At 47.2% G+C, this 12,685-nt stretch overlaps 2 protein-coding genes across 2 annotated transcripts; one reads left to right on the forward strand and one right to left on the reverse strand.

Moving 5' to 3' along the window:
- RPL36 (ribosomal protein L36) lies at positions 1-2,880 on the reverse strand. Its single transcript, XM_003760609.4, has 4 exons — positions 2,774-2,880; positions 2,491-2,593; positions 220-354; positions 1-136 (listed from the first exon to the last, which is right to left on the reverse strand). The coding sequence occupies exons 2-4, from the start codon at positions 2,581-2,583 to the stop codon at positions 47-49; spliced, it is 318 nt and encodes a 105-aa protein (XP_003760657.1). The 5' UTR covers positions 2,584-2,593; positions 2,774-2,880; the 3' UTR covers positions 1-46.
- Positions 2,881-5,900: 3,020 nt separating this feature from the next.
- On the forward strand, positions 5,901-11,218 carry MICOS13 (mitochondrial contact site and cristae organizing system subunit 13). The gene is made up of 4 exons (XM_003760608.3): positions 5,901-6,045; positions 7,006-7,180; positions 8,377-8,428; positions 10,983-11,218. The coding sequence occupies exons 1-4, from the start codon at positions 6,017-6,019 to the stop codon at positions 11,075-11,077; spliced, it is 351 nt and encodes a 116-aa protein (XP_003760656.1). The 5' UTR covers positions 5,901-6,016; the 3' UTR covers positions 11,078-11,218.
- The last annotated feature ends 1,467 nt before the right edge of the window (positions 11,219-12,685 follow it).

A 12,685-nucleotide genomic window follows, 5' to 3' on the forward strand; every position in this document is an offset into this window, starting at 1 on the left:
TATGTATCAAATTTTTTTTTATTAGGTAAAGGGGCAAAGGTTTAGTTTAGTCCTTCTTGGCAGCAGCCTTCCTCATGGCAGCTAGGACATTGCTGAGCTCCTCTCTCTTCCTCTTGGCACGGATGTGAGTTCCCACCTAATAGAGAAGAAAAGACATGAGAGATTCTGCACATACCCCACCCCGCCCCACCCCCTCCACTCTCATGAACTCACACCTACCCTTTTTTTGATGAATTTAAGGGCTCGCTTATCCTTGGAGACCTTCAACAATTCCATGGCCCGCCTCTCATAAGGAGCAAAGCCACACACCTCCCGGATCATATCTCTCACAAACTTGGTGTGTTTGGTCAAGCGCTGTTAAAAAACAAAGGTCTGATCAGACTCTAGAAGTACTTCTTTGAGATGAAGATAACTTTCCCTGGGGAACTTTGACCTCTGGAGAGCAGAGAACTTTATTTGTGTATAATCTTGGGATCTAAGCACAAATCTGATTGATGAAAACAATGAAAAATGATCCTAGTTTATCTATTTCCTGAGGAACCTTAGTGTAATTTCTCAGTTTCCTCTGGAATATAAAGTAGGCTAAAGGATTATAAAATTCCTTCCAGTTCTAAATCCCATAACTCCTTTTTAATAGATGTTTAACTCAAAAATCCAAATCTAGTGCTTTTTCCTATGGTACTAATGCCTCTGTCCACTTTTACCTCAGATTGAATCAAGACTTCCCTAACTGCGAATGGAAAAAGTATAAAGAGTTGTTATGGAGGATAGTATAAAAAATAAAAATCTATACTAAATGGTAAATTTAGTATAAAATTTAGCTGCTAAATCCTGTTTGGTAATCCATGCCTTCACTACAATTTTATAAACCTCATGTAAGTCAGCTTGGAAGTTTTTCTTGCGCCTTCCCTCTTATCCTATACCAAGTATCTGATGAGTTTCCAGTTCTACTCCATAAAGGCACTCATATCCCTTGTCCCTTCACCCTAATTCAGACTCTTATCACCACTTTTGGTTTGGACTACTCCAATAGGCTTCTCCAGGTTTCCCATTTTCTACACAGGTCCCAAAGTGATATTCCTAAAGCACAGACTTACGTCATTCCCCTTGCCCAAGAAGCTTCAGTAGCTTCTCTCTGGCTTTCTAAAACAAACTATGGTTTTGCTACAATTTGCCATCATCCCAACTTTTCAAACGGATCACTTTTTCCCTTTAATTCAATGTTCCAGTCTTACAGGCCTGTTTCTGGATTTTAAATACTCCAACATTTCAGCTCTGGCGTTTGCAGAAACAGCAGACTACTAGTATTGCCCAGAAACTATTCTCTCTATATGGCCTTTCTGATGTTTCTAGTTATTAGTATTTCACTCCAACCCCTACAATCAATTAGTTTACCTACTGTACATGTGCCTTTCCCCTTATTAAAACAAGCCTCTTGAGGGCAGGTAATTTCAGTTTTGCCTTTGTATTCTTGTTAGCTGCAGTCATCAGTGCTTGTTAAATTGAAATGAAACGGCACCGAATCTCTACAGACTCACCCCACTACCTCGATCACAAAGTGATTTTATGAGAGGCGATCACATCAACTCAGGTCCTCAATTACTTTCTATAAAAATGTAACTATTTTATGGGCTTGTTGTGAAGCACTGCATACCTTAAATTAGTGTGTAATTAAAAAAAAACACAAAAACCTTGCGAAAGACCTAGGATTACCAACAGATTCTAGACCAGGTCTGCGAAGTTCATTCATTGAACAACCATGAAAAAAACGCACCCTTCTGGAGGTAGGAATTAGGGACAGTATTGACTCATACTCCTTGAAATTAATCTCCCTTAAAAGTTACAAAGCCCAAGTAAAAAGCCGCCTTCTCTAATCTCCCCTTGGAACAAGAATTACTACCTACAACGGTAAAAAGCCATCTGTCCCGTCCTTAAAACTCCCCCGTACTTGTGCCGCCCACCCTGCGGCAGGCAAGTGCTAATGTCCCAACAAGCACTCCGGCGGAACACACGGGCAGATGGGCCAGGACGCCGCGCCAGGTTAAGAGGGGGGTTTCTATGGCTTCGCCAGCAGTCCCGCGGCGGAGCGTTGGGGGCACCTGGGAAAAACCCTCCTAAGGGTCTGGGCGGAAACCCCCACCTAGGTGCCCCAAAACGTGAACGGGCCTTTCGGGGAGGGGGGCAGAACCGGGAAATTTGCTGCCCCGAAGCCGGCTACCACCCGCAGGCCGGGCCTCGATTCCCCCACCGGTGGATCGGAGCATCTCTCACTCTACTGCCCTGACCCTGGGAGTTCAGCTCCGGCTCTGGGCTCCCCGACCACACACCCAATCCTCCCCCATCCCGGCCCCAAGTCCCCCACAGGCCGAGCCGAAGCCCCAGGCCGCCCGGCGGCCCTGCGCGTGCGCACAACCTCGGGGGACTGCAGCCTCCCCAGGCCCCGGTCACCCCCTTTCCTCCCATGCTCCTCAGGCGCAACTTTTGACTCACCCCACGGCGGCGGCAGTGTCGCGGCTTGGAAACGTTTTTGGTGACTTTGTGGCCTTTGTTGAGGCCCACGGCCATGGGATATCGGATGGCCATGGCTGCGGCGCTGCGGAGGGAGACAGAGTAATCAGAAAGCTCCGTGAGGCCTCTCGGACAACCACCCTCCTCCCTAGACCCGAGGCCCCAAAAGCCCTCGCCCCTCCCTTCAGGCAGCCTTCAGCAATGGGATGGGGAAGCGGTCTGAGCCGCGGATGGCGTCGGATTCTCCGCAGGTCGCTCTGCTCACCTAATGTAGCCCAATGGCAGCCACAGCAGAAGGAAGGAAAGAACGTTGAACCCTGGGATATGTAGCTTCCACTTCCTAGTCTTCCACAGGCAACGAGTTGAGGAAGGATAGATTGTCCCTCCCTACCCAATGGACGCTCTAGCCAACCTGATGACTGCCATCTATTGGATCTAAAACTCAGGAGGCCCTCCTTGCACATGCGCAGAGTCCTTGGATTTGCGGAGCTTTGAACTGTGTACTTGACTTAAATTTTGAGTTACAGAAAACCTTGAGCATCATTACCTCTCTATCAGAGAACGGGCAACTTGCTTCATCAAAGGTCCTGTGGAGACATAATAGGTCATAACGGTTCTTAGGTTTTTCAAGTGTTTTAGAAATCTTTAATAAGACTTTTATAAACGATTCCCCCAGCGCTGCTCACCTCACTTTTGCAGAACTTCCCAGGATTTTCAGAAAACATCCACTGCGCAATAATATTCTAGTGTATTGATGAACCTTAATTTGGCGAGCCGTTCATCAAATGATGAATACTCCAGAGAATAAAACTCTAGGTCTTTTCTCTTTCTTCCCTTTAAATTTCCCTTATACGAGCAAGAAATTTGTTTTGCTTGCAAATAGTCCCTTCTTCCAATCGCTGTTGAATTTAACATTTCCACATTAAATTATGCATTTTTAAAATTTTACTTTCTTTCTTAAAGAAGATTTAGGTTCTGCTTTTGTTGAATCACTACTACATGCGTATTAATATGCATATTAAAATAGTTATCTATCTCTTGCCCTTCTAGTCATGGATACGGTTTCTTCAGGTGCCTGAACTTCATTTCAATCCCACTTTTTTTTTTTTTTTTTTAATTTAATAGCCTTTTATTTACAGGATATATACATGGGTAACTTTACAGCATTAACAATTGCCAAACCTCTTGTTCCAATTTTTCACCTCTTACCCCCCCCCCTCCCCTAGATGGCAGGATGACCAGTAGATGTTAAATATATTAAAATATAACTTAGATACACAATAAGTATACATGACCAAAACATTATTTTGCTGTACAAAAAGAATCAGACTCTGAATTATTGTACAATTAGCTTGTGAAGGAAATCAAAAATGCAGGTGTGCATAAATATAGGGATTGGGAATTCAATGTAATGGTTTTTAGTCATCACCCAGAGTTCTTTCTCTGGGCGTAGCTGGTTCAGTTCATTACTGCTCCATTAGAAATGATTTGGTTGATCTTGTTGCTGAGGATGGCCTGATCCATCAGAACTGGTCATCATCTAGTATTGTTGTTGAAGTATATAATGATCTCCTGGTCCTGCTCATTTCACTCAGCATCAGTTCGTGTAAGTCTCTCCAGGCCTTTCTGAAATCATCCTGTTGGTCATTTCTTACAGAACAGTAATATTCCATAATTTTCATATACCACAATTTATTCAGCCATTCTCCAACTGATGGACATCCATTCAGTTTCCAGTTTCTAGCCACTACAAAAAGGGCTGCCACAAACATTCGTGCACATACAGGTCCCTTTCCCTTCTTTATAATCTCTTTGGGATATAATCCCAGTAGTAACACTGCTGGATCAAAGGGTATGCACAGTTTGATAACTTTTTGAGCATAGTTCCAAACTACTCTCCAAAATGGTTGGGTTTGTTCACAACTCCACCAACAATGCATCAATGTCCCAGTTTTCCCGCATCCCCTCCAACAATCATCATTATTTTTTTCTGTCATCTTAGCCAATCTGACAGGTGTGTAGTGGTATCTTAGAGTTGTCTTAATTTGCATTTCTCTGATTAATAATGACTTGGAGCATCTTTTCATATGACTAGAAATAGTTTCAATTTCTTCATCTGAGAATTGTCTGTTCATATCCTTTGACCATTTTTCAATTGGAGAATGGCTTGTCAATCCCACTTTTCTTTAAAGAAGCACGAAAATATCGCCTTCTATATGAAATCTCCCTTGATCCCGTAAGCTTTAAGTGCCTCCCCTCTTAGACCATTTGGACAGTGACTTCTTTTTTTATATTATATTTATTATATTTAAATTATATAAATATATTTTTATATTTTTTATATTTCTTTATCAGAAATACTTGTTGCTAAAATTTTTCCCGTTTTCTGCTTTCCTTATGATTTTTGGTTGCATTAATTTTGTTTGTGCAAAATCTTTTAAATTCTATATAATTAAAATCAATAATTTAACATTTTGTAATGCTCTCTATTATCTTCTTTGTTCTTAAATTCTTTTCTTATCTATAAGTCTTACAGATCAACTATTCCATGCTCTTTTAATTTGCTTTCTGTGTAAATCATGTAGCCATTTTAACCTTATCTTAGTGTAATGGTGCAAGGTGTTGGGCTACTTAGTTATTGCCGTACTGTTTTCAAGTTTCCCCAGCAATATTTGTTAAATAATAAGTTCTGTTCCAAAAGCCTGGATCTTTAGGTTTATTATATATTTCATTACTACAATCATTTATTATAAAATAATTTGTACCTAATCTATTCCATTGATCCACCACTTCATTTCTTTAATACTAGATTGTTTTTGATAATTGCTGCTTTGTAATACAGTTTGAAATCTGGTGTGGTTAGACCACTTTCTTTCATATTTTTTTTTTCATAGATTCCCTTAATCTTGAACTTTTGTTCTCCCAGATGAATTTTGTCATTATTTTTTCTCGCTTTATAAAACAATTTTTGATAGTTTGATTGGTGTGGCACTGACTAAATTAAATAGATTAATTTAGGCAGAATTGTTTTTATTATATTCCCTCAGGCTACCCATAAGCAATTAAAGTTTTTTTTTCAGTTGTTTAGGTCTGACTTTATTTGTGTGAAAAAAGTTTAACGGTTGTGTTCATATAGTTCCTGAGTTTCTCTTGAGATAGCATCTGAGATCCACCAATACCCGCAGCTCTTAATCTGGATGGTCTAAGTCTAAAAATTCTTTTGAGACATCTCCAGACCAGCATCAGTTTTGGGATTCAAAGCATCCCAATGAGACCACGACTCCCAAGAGCCTCAGCGAAGGATGAGGGAAGAGGACAAAAAGACTACAACTCCCAGACACCCTAGCGAGGGTTCCTGCCCTCCAGTACTACATCTCCCAGATGCCCTCGCTCCCAGAGCCCGGAGCTCCCGCGATTTAGTCTCAGGCCGGGGCGGGGACCTGGTTGCCAGCCGGCGGGCGGAGCTCCGTGTCCTTGCGTTACCGCAGACCGGCGGAGCTCGGCGACCATGGGTTCCCGCGTGTGGCCCCTGCTCGGGTGAGCGCGCGCGCCCGTTTCTCGAGTCACGCGTGATGGGGGGAGGCGGGCGCAGCACCCCATCCACCCCCGGCCCGCGGAAGGCCTGGACGCGGGGCCGGGCCGGGAGCACTCTCCTAGGCCTTGGGGGAGCGGGGCGCGAGCCCGGCCGTGACGCCTTTACCGGCTGGGCTTCAGCGTCCTTGTCGGTCCGCGGGGCGCTGCCAGGCAGCTGGGCCCGCGGGCGGGAAGAGCCGCGGCGGTCCGGGCGAGTTTGCGCGTCCCTGCCGCGGGCAAAGACCTGCCTTCCCGAGCCGGCCCGGGGCCCCGCCGAGTCATAGCTGCAAGGCGCTTTGCAAACTTAGACCGCAGCGCTCTCGCAGGCCCAGTTGGAAAGGTTCCGGGGAGTCATTTCGCAATAATAAAAGAATGCCAAGATTTGACTAAATTAACTCACTTTGCAAAGTGCTTTGAAATCCCTGACACGCTAAGAGCCGGACGCTCGCTACTTTATTTAAAGTCGGGCTTGGACCAGCAGCCCCGCCCCGGCTCCCTTCCGTTCCAGCTCCGTGGACACCGGGGAGCCGCCGAAGCTTTTAGACGGGGGTGGGGGCTGGGCACAGACCGCCAGAGCCGGCGTGCGTGGAGTCGCTGTGTGCTCGCCACGGGGGAGGGGGAGGGGGAGGGGGGGGAATCGGCCCCTTGCGCCCCGGAGGCGAGTCACTGCGGAATGGCGAGGCTGATCGGTGTGGGGGAGGGGGCGGCTCCAGGGAGAAAGGCCCCCGAGGAGCGGCCCCTCATCGGGCCTTGCGGGGAAGGCGCTTTCCTGGGTGGCGAAGCCCGCCCCTGTCCTTGGGTTCGTTTCCTTTTCAAAGGGAGAGAGCGAGGCCCGGTTTAAGAGCATCATTATCAGGCTGATATTAGCCCATGATTTTTTTCCACCATTTCCAAGTTGCTTCTCTCGCCTCCCCCCCTCCCCAGGTTTTGCATTAAGGCCGGCTTGGCAGGTGGGTCCGTGTACTTCGTTTACGATCAGGGGCTGCTGGGGTCCAGTTACGAGGGTCAGGCTGCCTTACGAAGGGCCCAGGAGAAAATCCCAGCGGCCTTCCACCACTACTCAGAGATACTCGCCAAGCTCTTGGGCATCCAGTTGGAGGTACTGCTAGGGCCTTGGGGCTGGTTGGGGGGCAGGTGCGACTGATCTAGAACTTCATGGACAAGAGGCAGAGGATAGGAGCTCTTGGGGAGAGGGACCCACCTTATTTTCCCCCCCCTGACCTTTTTGGTCAGTGGGGGTCTAGGCAGGGTAATGAGCTGTGCACTTTCACATGACCTTTTTTATTTTTATTTTTTTATAGTAACTTTATTTTCAAAATATATGCGAAGATAGTTTTCAACATGCACCCCTGTAAAACCTTGTGTCCCAAATTTTTCTCCCTCCCTTACCCTACCTCCTCCCTTAGACAGCAAGTAATCCGATATACGTTAAACATGTGCAGTTCTTCTCTATATAGTTCTATTTATCATGCTGCAAGAAAAATCATATAAAAAAGGACAAAAGTGAGAAAGAAAAAATAAAGCAAACAGTAAAAAAGGTGAAAATGCCCAGTTCCCACAGTCCTTTCTCATCACAAGGTCATTGGAACAGGCCTGAATCATCTCTTTGTTAAAGAGTCCATCAGAATTGATTATCGTATAATCTTGTTGTTGCTGTGTACAATCATCTCCTGGTCCTGCTCATTTCACTCAGCATCAGTTCCTGTAAGTCTCTCCAGGCCTTTCTGAAATCCTCCTGCTGGTCATTTCTTACAGAACATAATATTCCATAATATTCATATACCACAATTTATTCAGCCATTCTCCAGCTGATGGGCATCCACTCAGTTTCCCCAATTTCTGGCCACTACAAAAAAAAGCTGCCACAAACATTCTTGTACATGTGGGTCCTTTTCCTTTTTTATGATCTTTTTTCATCTGACCTCCCACCCCTCTGGCCTCCACAATTGGGGTTAAGTGACTTGCCCAGGGTCACACAGCCAGGAAATATTAAGTGTCTGAGACCAGATTTGAGCTTAGGACCTCTTGCCTTAAAGGCTGGTGTTTGATCCACTTCCCCAGTTGGCTGCCCCATCTGACCTTCTTTAAGCCTCTGGTGGTTAGGCCTCTGGGGCAAGGTTTCAGACTCTTCTTGGTGGTCAGACTAAGGGTCCCAGGCTCAGACCCAGTCTCTATGGTTTTGCATCCTGGATTCTTCCCCCACCAAGCAGATCAGGGTCTCAGTGTTGTCCAGAGCTCAGAGGCGGGGATCTGATGCTGAGCATGTGAGTGATGCTTCTTTCTCTTTCTTCTTAGGTCCCAGCCGTTCCACATGTCAAGTTTAACTTCCGAGACAGCTGGAATTCAGGTAGGAGCATAGACTCTCCTTTCTGAGGGCAGAGGGCTGGATGACTAGCCACGGGACCAGTCCTGGGTGGGGAGCTCCTCATATAGAATGGGGGCATTTGCTCCACTGTCCAAGGACCAACACTTGTAGAATGGTAGAGCCAGAAGGGATCTCAGAAATCATGTAGTCCAGTGCCATCCCATTGTATGGATTGGCTTCCTGAGACCCAGAATAGGGAAGGGGCTTAGACAAAGTTCTCTTGTCACTGGTGTTTATGCATTAGGGAGGTGATGCTGTGACATGCAAGTGAATTAGATTTAAGTGAGGGAGGGCCGTGTAAGGTCACCTGCCTCACTTTCTCCTCCAGAGTCATCTGGGAATAATGGCCAGATACAGATCTAGATGATTGGAGATGGTCCTGGAAAAATTCTCTTGTATGCTACTAGCAAATGATGTTTGGATGGTTGACTTGATGGTGCTCCAGGCACTAACCTGGAATAATGTATTCTGTAAAATGGGCTGCTGGGGAGAAAGTTGTTGTGGGTATTAAGTTTTGACAGGGTTGGTTATGGAGCTGGACTAAGGCAGATGCAGCCAAATGACAAACATTGGGGATGTGAAGACAAAATGAAACAGACTTACCCTCAAAAGGAGTTTATGTCCTATCAGGGGAAACAACACACATAAGATAAATGTATATAAAATATACAGAATAAGTGGAAAGTCACTGAGGGAGAGGGAGAAGGAATTTGGAAAGGTCTTAGGAGCAGAGCTTGGAAGGGAGCCAGGGACCCATAAAGGCAGATGAGAAGGAATACCGCAGTTCAAAGGTGAGGGACAGCTTGGCCAAAAGCATAGGGGTAAGAGATGGGATACTGAGTTTGAGGGATAGTAAGATGATCAGCTTGGCTGGAATGTCTAGTGCATGAAGAGGGGGACTGTGAATATTAAGCCTGGAGAGAAAAGGAAGCTGGTGCTGGACTTTATATGCCATATCAAGGAGTTTATATTTTATTTTAGAAACTATAGGGAATTAAAGAAAATAAGAAGTTGTGGGGTCCTCACTGATTAATCATTTGGCAGGGAGGGGGAAGAAAAACAAGTTTGTATTACAGAAAGTTTTGAAAAAAAAATGTGGTCTGGGCACAGCTAGCCTGGAAAAGAGAACAGAAAATTAAAGGGGGGGGCATAATTATCTCTAAATATTTCACAAGACAGGCTGTTGTGAATAAAAGTGATTAAATAGCCTCTGCTTGGCCCTGGAGAGCAGTCCCAGAAGGAATGAGAGTAAGTTGCAAAGGCAGATTTGGCTCAGCACAAAGAAAAAAATCATTTGCAGCTGGCTCAGCCTAAGATGGGCAGCCTCTGGGGTAATGGATTCCCTTCCCATCATTGATTCTGAGTCACATTATGGAGTGGAATCCCCACGCAGTCCCCAAGCCAGACGATCATTTGTTGGGACTGTGGGAGAGAAAATTGGATTGTCCATCTGCTAATTTTCCAGCAAACACATTAATTCCAATTGGTCTTATCAGATATTGCCTGGTAAGGTGTTTGGAGGATATCTGTTTTGATACATGTGCACAGTAAACGTATAGTAAGTGTTATAATTAAAAGCAGTCCAGTCCTTTTTCATCACTTACATGAGAACAAACTCCATTCTAATGTGCTGTAGATTTGAATTAATGAGGCTTTATTGCATTTCACCTTAAAAGGAGAAGCCAAGGGTTCACCTGGCCGAGAAATCAAGGTGCCAAGCAGGGCAGGGCTGGGCCTTCCAGAGGCCTCCCTGCCCCGCCCGAGTCTTTACTTTCCACATCAGTAAAATGGGGACAATGAGAGTTGCGATTGTTGCTGCTGTGGGGGAGGCCCCTTGTCAGACTGTAAGAACTGCAGTGATGCGCTCTGACCTTTGGCATTCCCTTTGGGAACAGAAGGGGATGGAGCGCATGAGAACAGACCCCCTCCCCCCAGGCCCCAGATGGGGCAGGTGCTTGTGGATTGGTCATTCGGATCCCCTGTGAAACTGAAGCTTCTGCCCCACAAGGAAGATGGGGTAGAGTCCACAGAGTGGCTTGGATCTCTGCTCTGTGACTTAGTGTCTGACCGGGCCTCAGTGTGGGGGTCTCCGACATGGGGAGACAAGCTGGCTCCTCCGAGTCAGCCCCTCTGAAGAGCCCGAGGGCTGTGCTCTGGGGATGGGTGGCTCAGCAGGACAGAGGCTCATTTTACAGATGACGAGGTAGTCGAGCAGGGAGGGCCCTGGCTTCGGCGCCGTCCCTGCCCCGCCGCTCACTGATGTCTCTGGGCTCGGCTCTCACTGGGGTCAGCCAGATCTAGGGATGACTCCGAGTAACCCCTGACACCCTGGTTCAGTGTTTTCTGAGAGAAACCCGCGGGTGTCTCATTAAGGGGGGGTCAGAGACAGGGCTTCCCCAGGACACCCCCATAGGCAGAGCTGGGCTAGAAAGCTCGCTGGGGGCACATTTCTGCCTCCTCACTGGGGTCTGGGCTGGTTCTCAGCGGAATCTTTGGGGAGCCTTCCTCCCATTAACCAAATGCTCATTCCCCACAGGCATCAACAGCTTGATGAGTTCACTGTCCACCGCCCCTTCAACCATCCAGACGTACGGTTATGAAGGCTGGAACTATCTGAAGGGCCAGAAGTGAAGCTCCGAGCCCTGGGGCCGGTGTCGGGGTAATGGTGGTGAAGAGGGCTTGGGTTTGAGGAGCTGTGGGATGACATTGTCCCTGTGAGCGCAGCTTGTCACCAGGCCCTGCCCAAATAAAGGACTTGAGAACGCTTTCTCACCCTGTGTGTAATGGTTGGGGTGGGAGGCTCGGTGTGCCCTTTGTGCCCACACGGTTTCCTTCCTCAGTGCCCAGCTTGGTGGGATTTGAGCAGAGGTGGCAGCATTGGTGTGAATCCCCTGGGCAGCCTGTCCAGGATAGTCGGCCACACCAACAGGCATTGGGCTTTGGCCAGTGCCAGAAGGACCGCCCTGGGCCCGCTGCCCCCACTGTTCTGTGCCACCCACAGCTGAATGGGTGGAGAGAGTTGGTTGGTGCCCGTGCCTTCCTGGGTACTCGGTTACAGGAGCCCAGACTTCTAGTCCAGTCCAGCTCCCTCACTTCCCAGAGGAGTCAATGCAGAAAGGCCTCTCCAGCAGCTCTGGCTCAGCACTGGCACCCAAGGTGGCAGGGAAGGGTCCATCCACGAGAACCTTTTCACCCCAACCCTTGTATACCTGCCCAGTAAGAGCATTTCTCGGGCAGGCCTCTGCAGAACCCCCAGAGGGCTCAGGACCTCCCTCTGGGCTTGAAGTGTTGTGTTGCCAGCCCACAGCCCCTAAGCAAGCAGTCGGTCTTCTCCCCTCTGGTTACTCTGCTGGCCATCTGCTCTTCCCAGGAGAAGTGTTGTTCCTAGTGTTTCCTGCTCCTTACGTAAAATGCTTCTTGGATTTGAAAGGCTTGTACAAGTGGCAGTTGTTTATCATTTATAAAGTGCATTCCTCACATGAAACAGATTCCGTTTTATTGTCAGGAAATCGTTTCATAGTCCACATAGCCAAGGGGTGTCGCGGCTCCTGGTTGCAAGCCCAGAACTCCGACGCTGCTCTAGGATTCAGCTGCGAGGTCACAGCTGGGTAGAAACAGATCTTGCAGGCTGTCCACTGGTCTAGGGAACCCTGCATGTTACTGCGTTGTCTGCTGCTTTTGTGAAGGGCTTCCTAGCCCCATCCTGACCTAGATGGGGCCTCTGGGCTGCCAGTTTGATCCCTCTGCCGTAAAGCTCTTATGCTCACAAGCTCACTGTCTGATGAGGGGATGAGGCAGCCACGGGGCAAATGGTGAAACTAGTACTGCCTTGTGAGTCAGCTGACTTGTGTTCAAATCCTGTCTCTGATGCTAACGGTGTAGCCCTGGGCAAGTCACTCAACCCATCTGTAAAGTGGGCACATTACTACCAGGAATACCTAGCTTAAGGTGTGGTGAGGATCCCTTGTAGTTGTTTGTGGGTAAAGAACCTGGCAGCCTTTACAGCCCTGCTTTTATGTAAACCCTCTTTGTTATAAGTAGATCAGTGGCAGGAGGCAAAATAACATGAAAGAAATCTGTCTCTTCTTTCTTTCCTGCCCAGCTGGGGAGTCCGAGGTAGTCAGAGATCATGAATATGGACCTGGCCTATACAATAAATATTACAGGCTGAGACTGGAGGAGGAATCTTCTGGACCATATGGAATTAGTGGTGACCTTTAAGGAGGGTTTCTAGGGAAG

This window comes from Sarcophilus harrisii, chromosome 1, assembly GCF_902635505.1.
Source record: "Sarcophilus harrisii chromosome 1, mSarHar1.11, whole genome shotgun sequence".
NCBI lineage: Eukaryota > Metazoa > Chordata > Mammalia > Dasyuromorphia > Dasyuridae > Sarcophilus > Sarcophilus harrisii.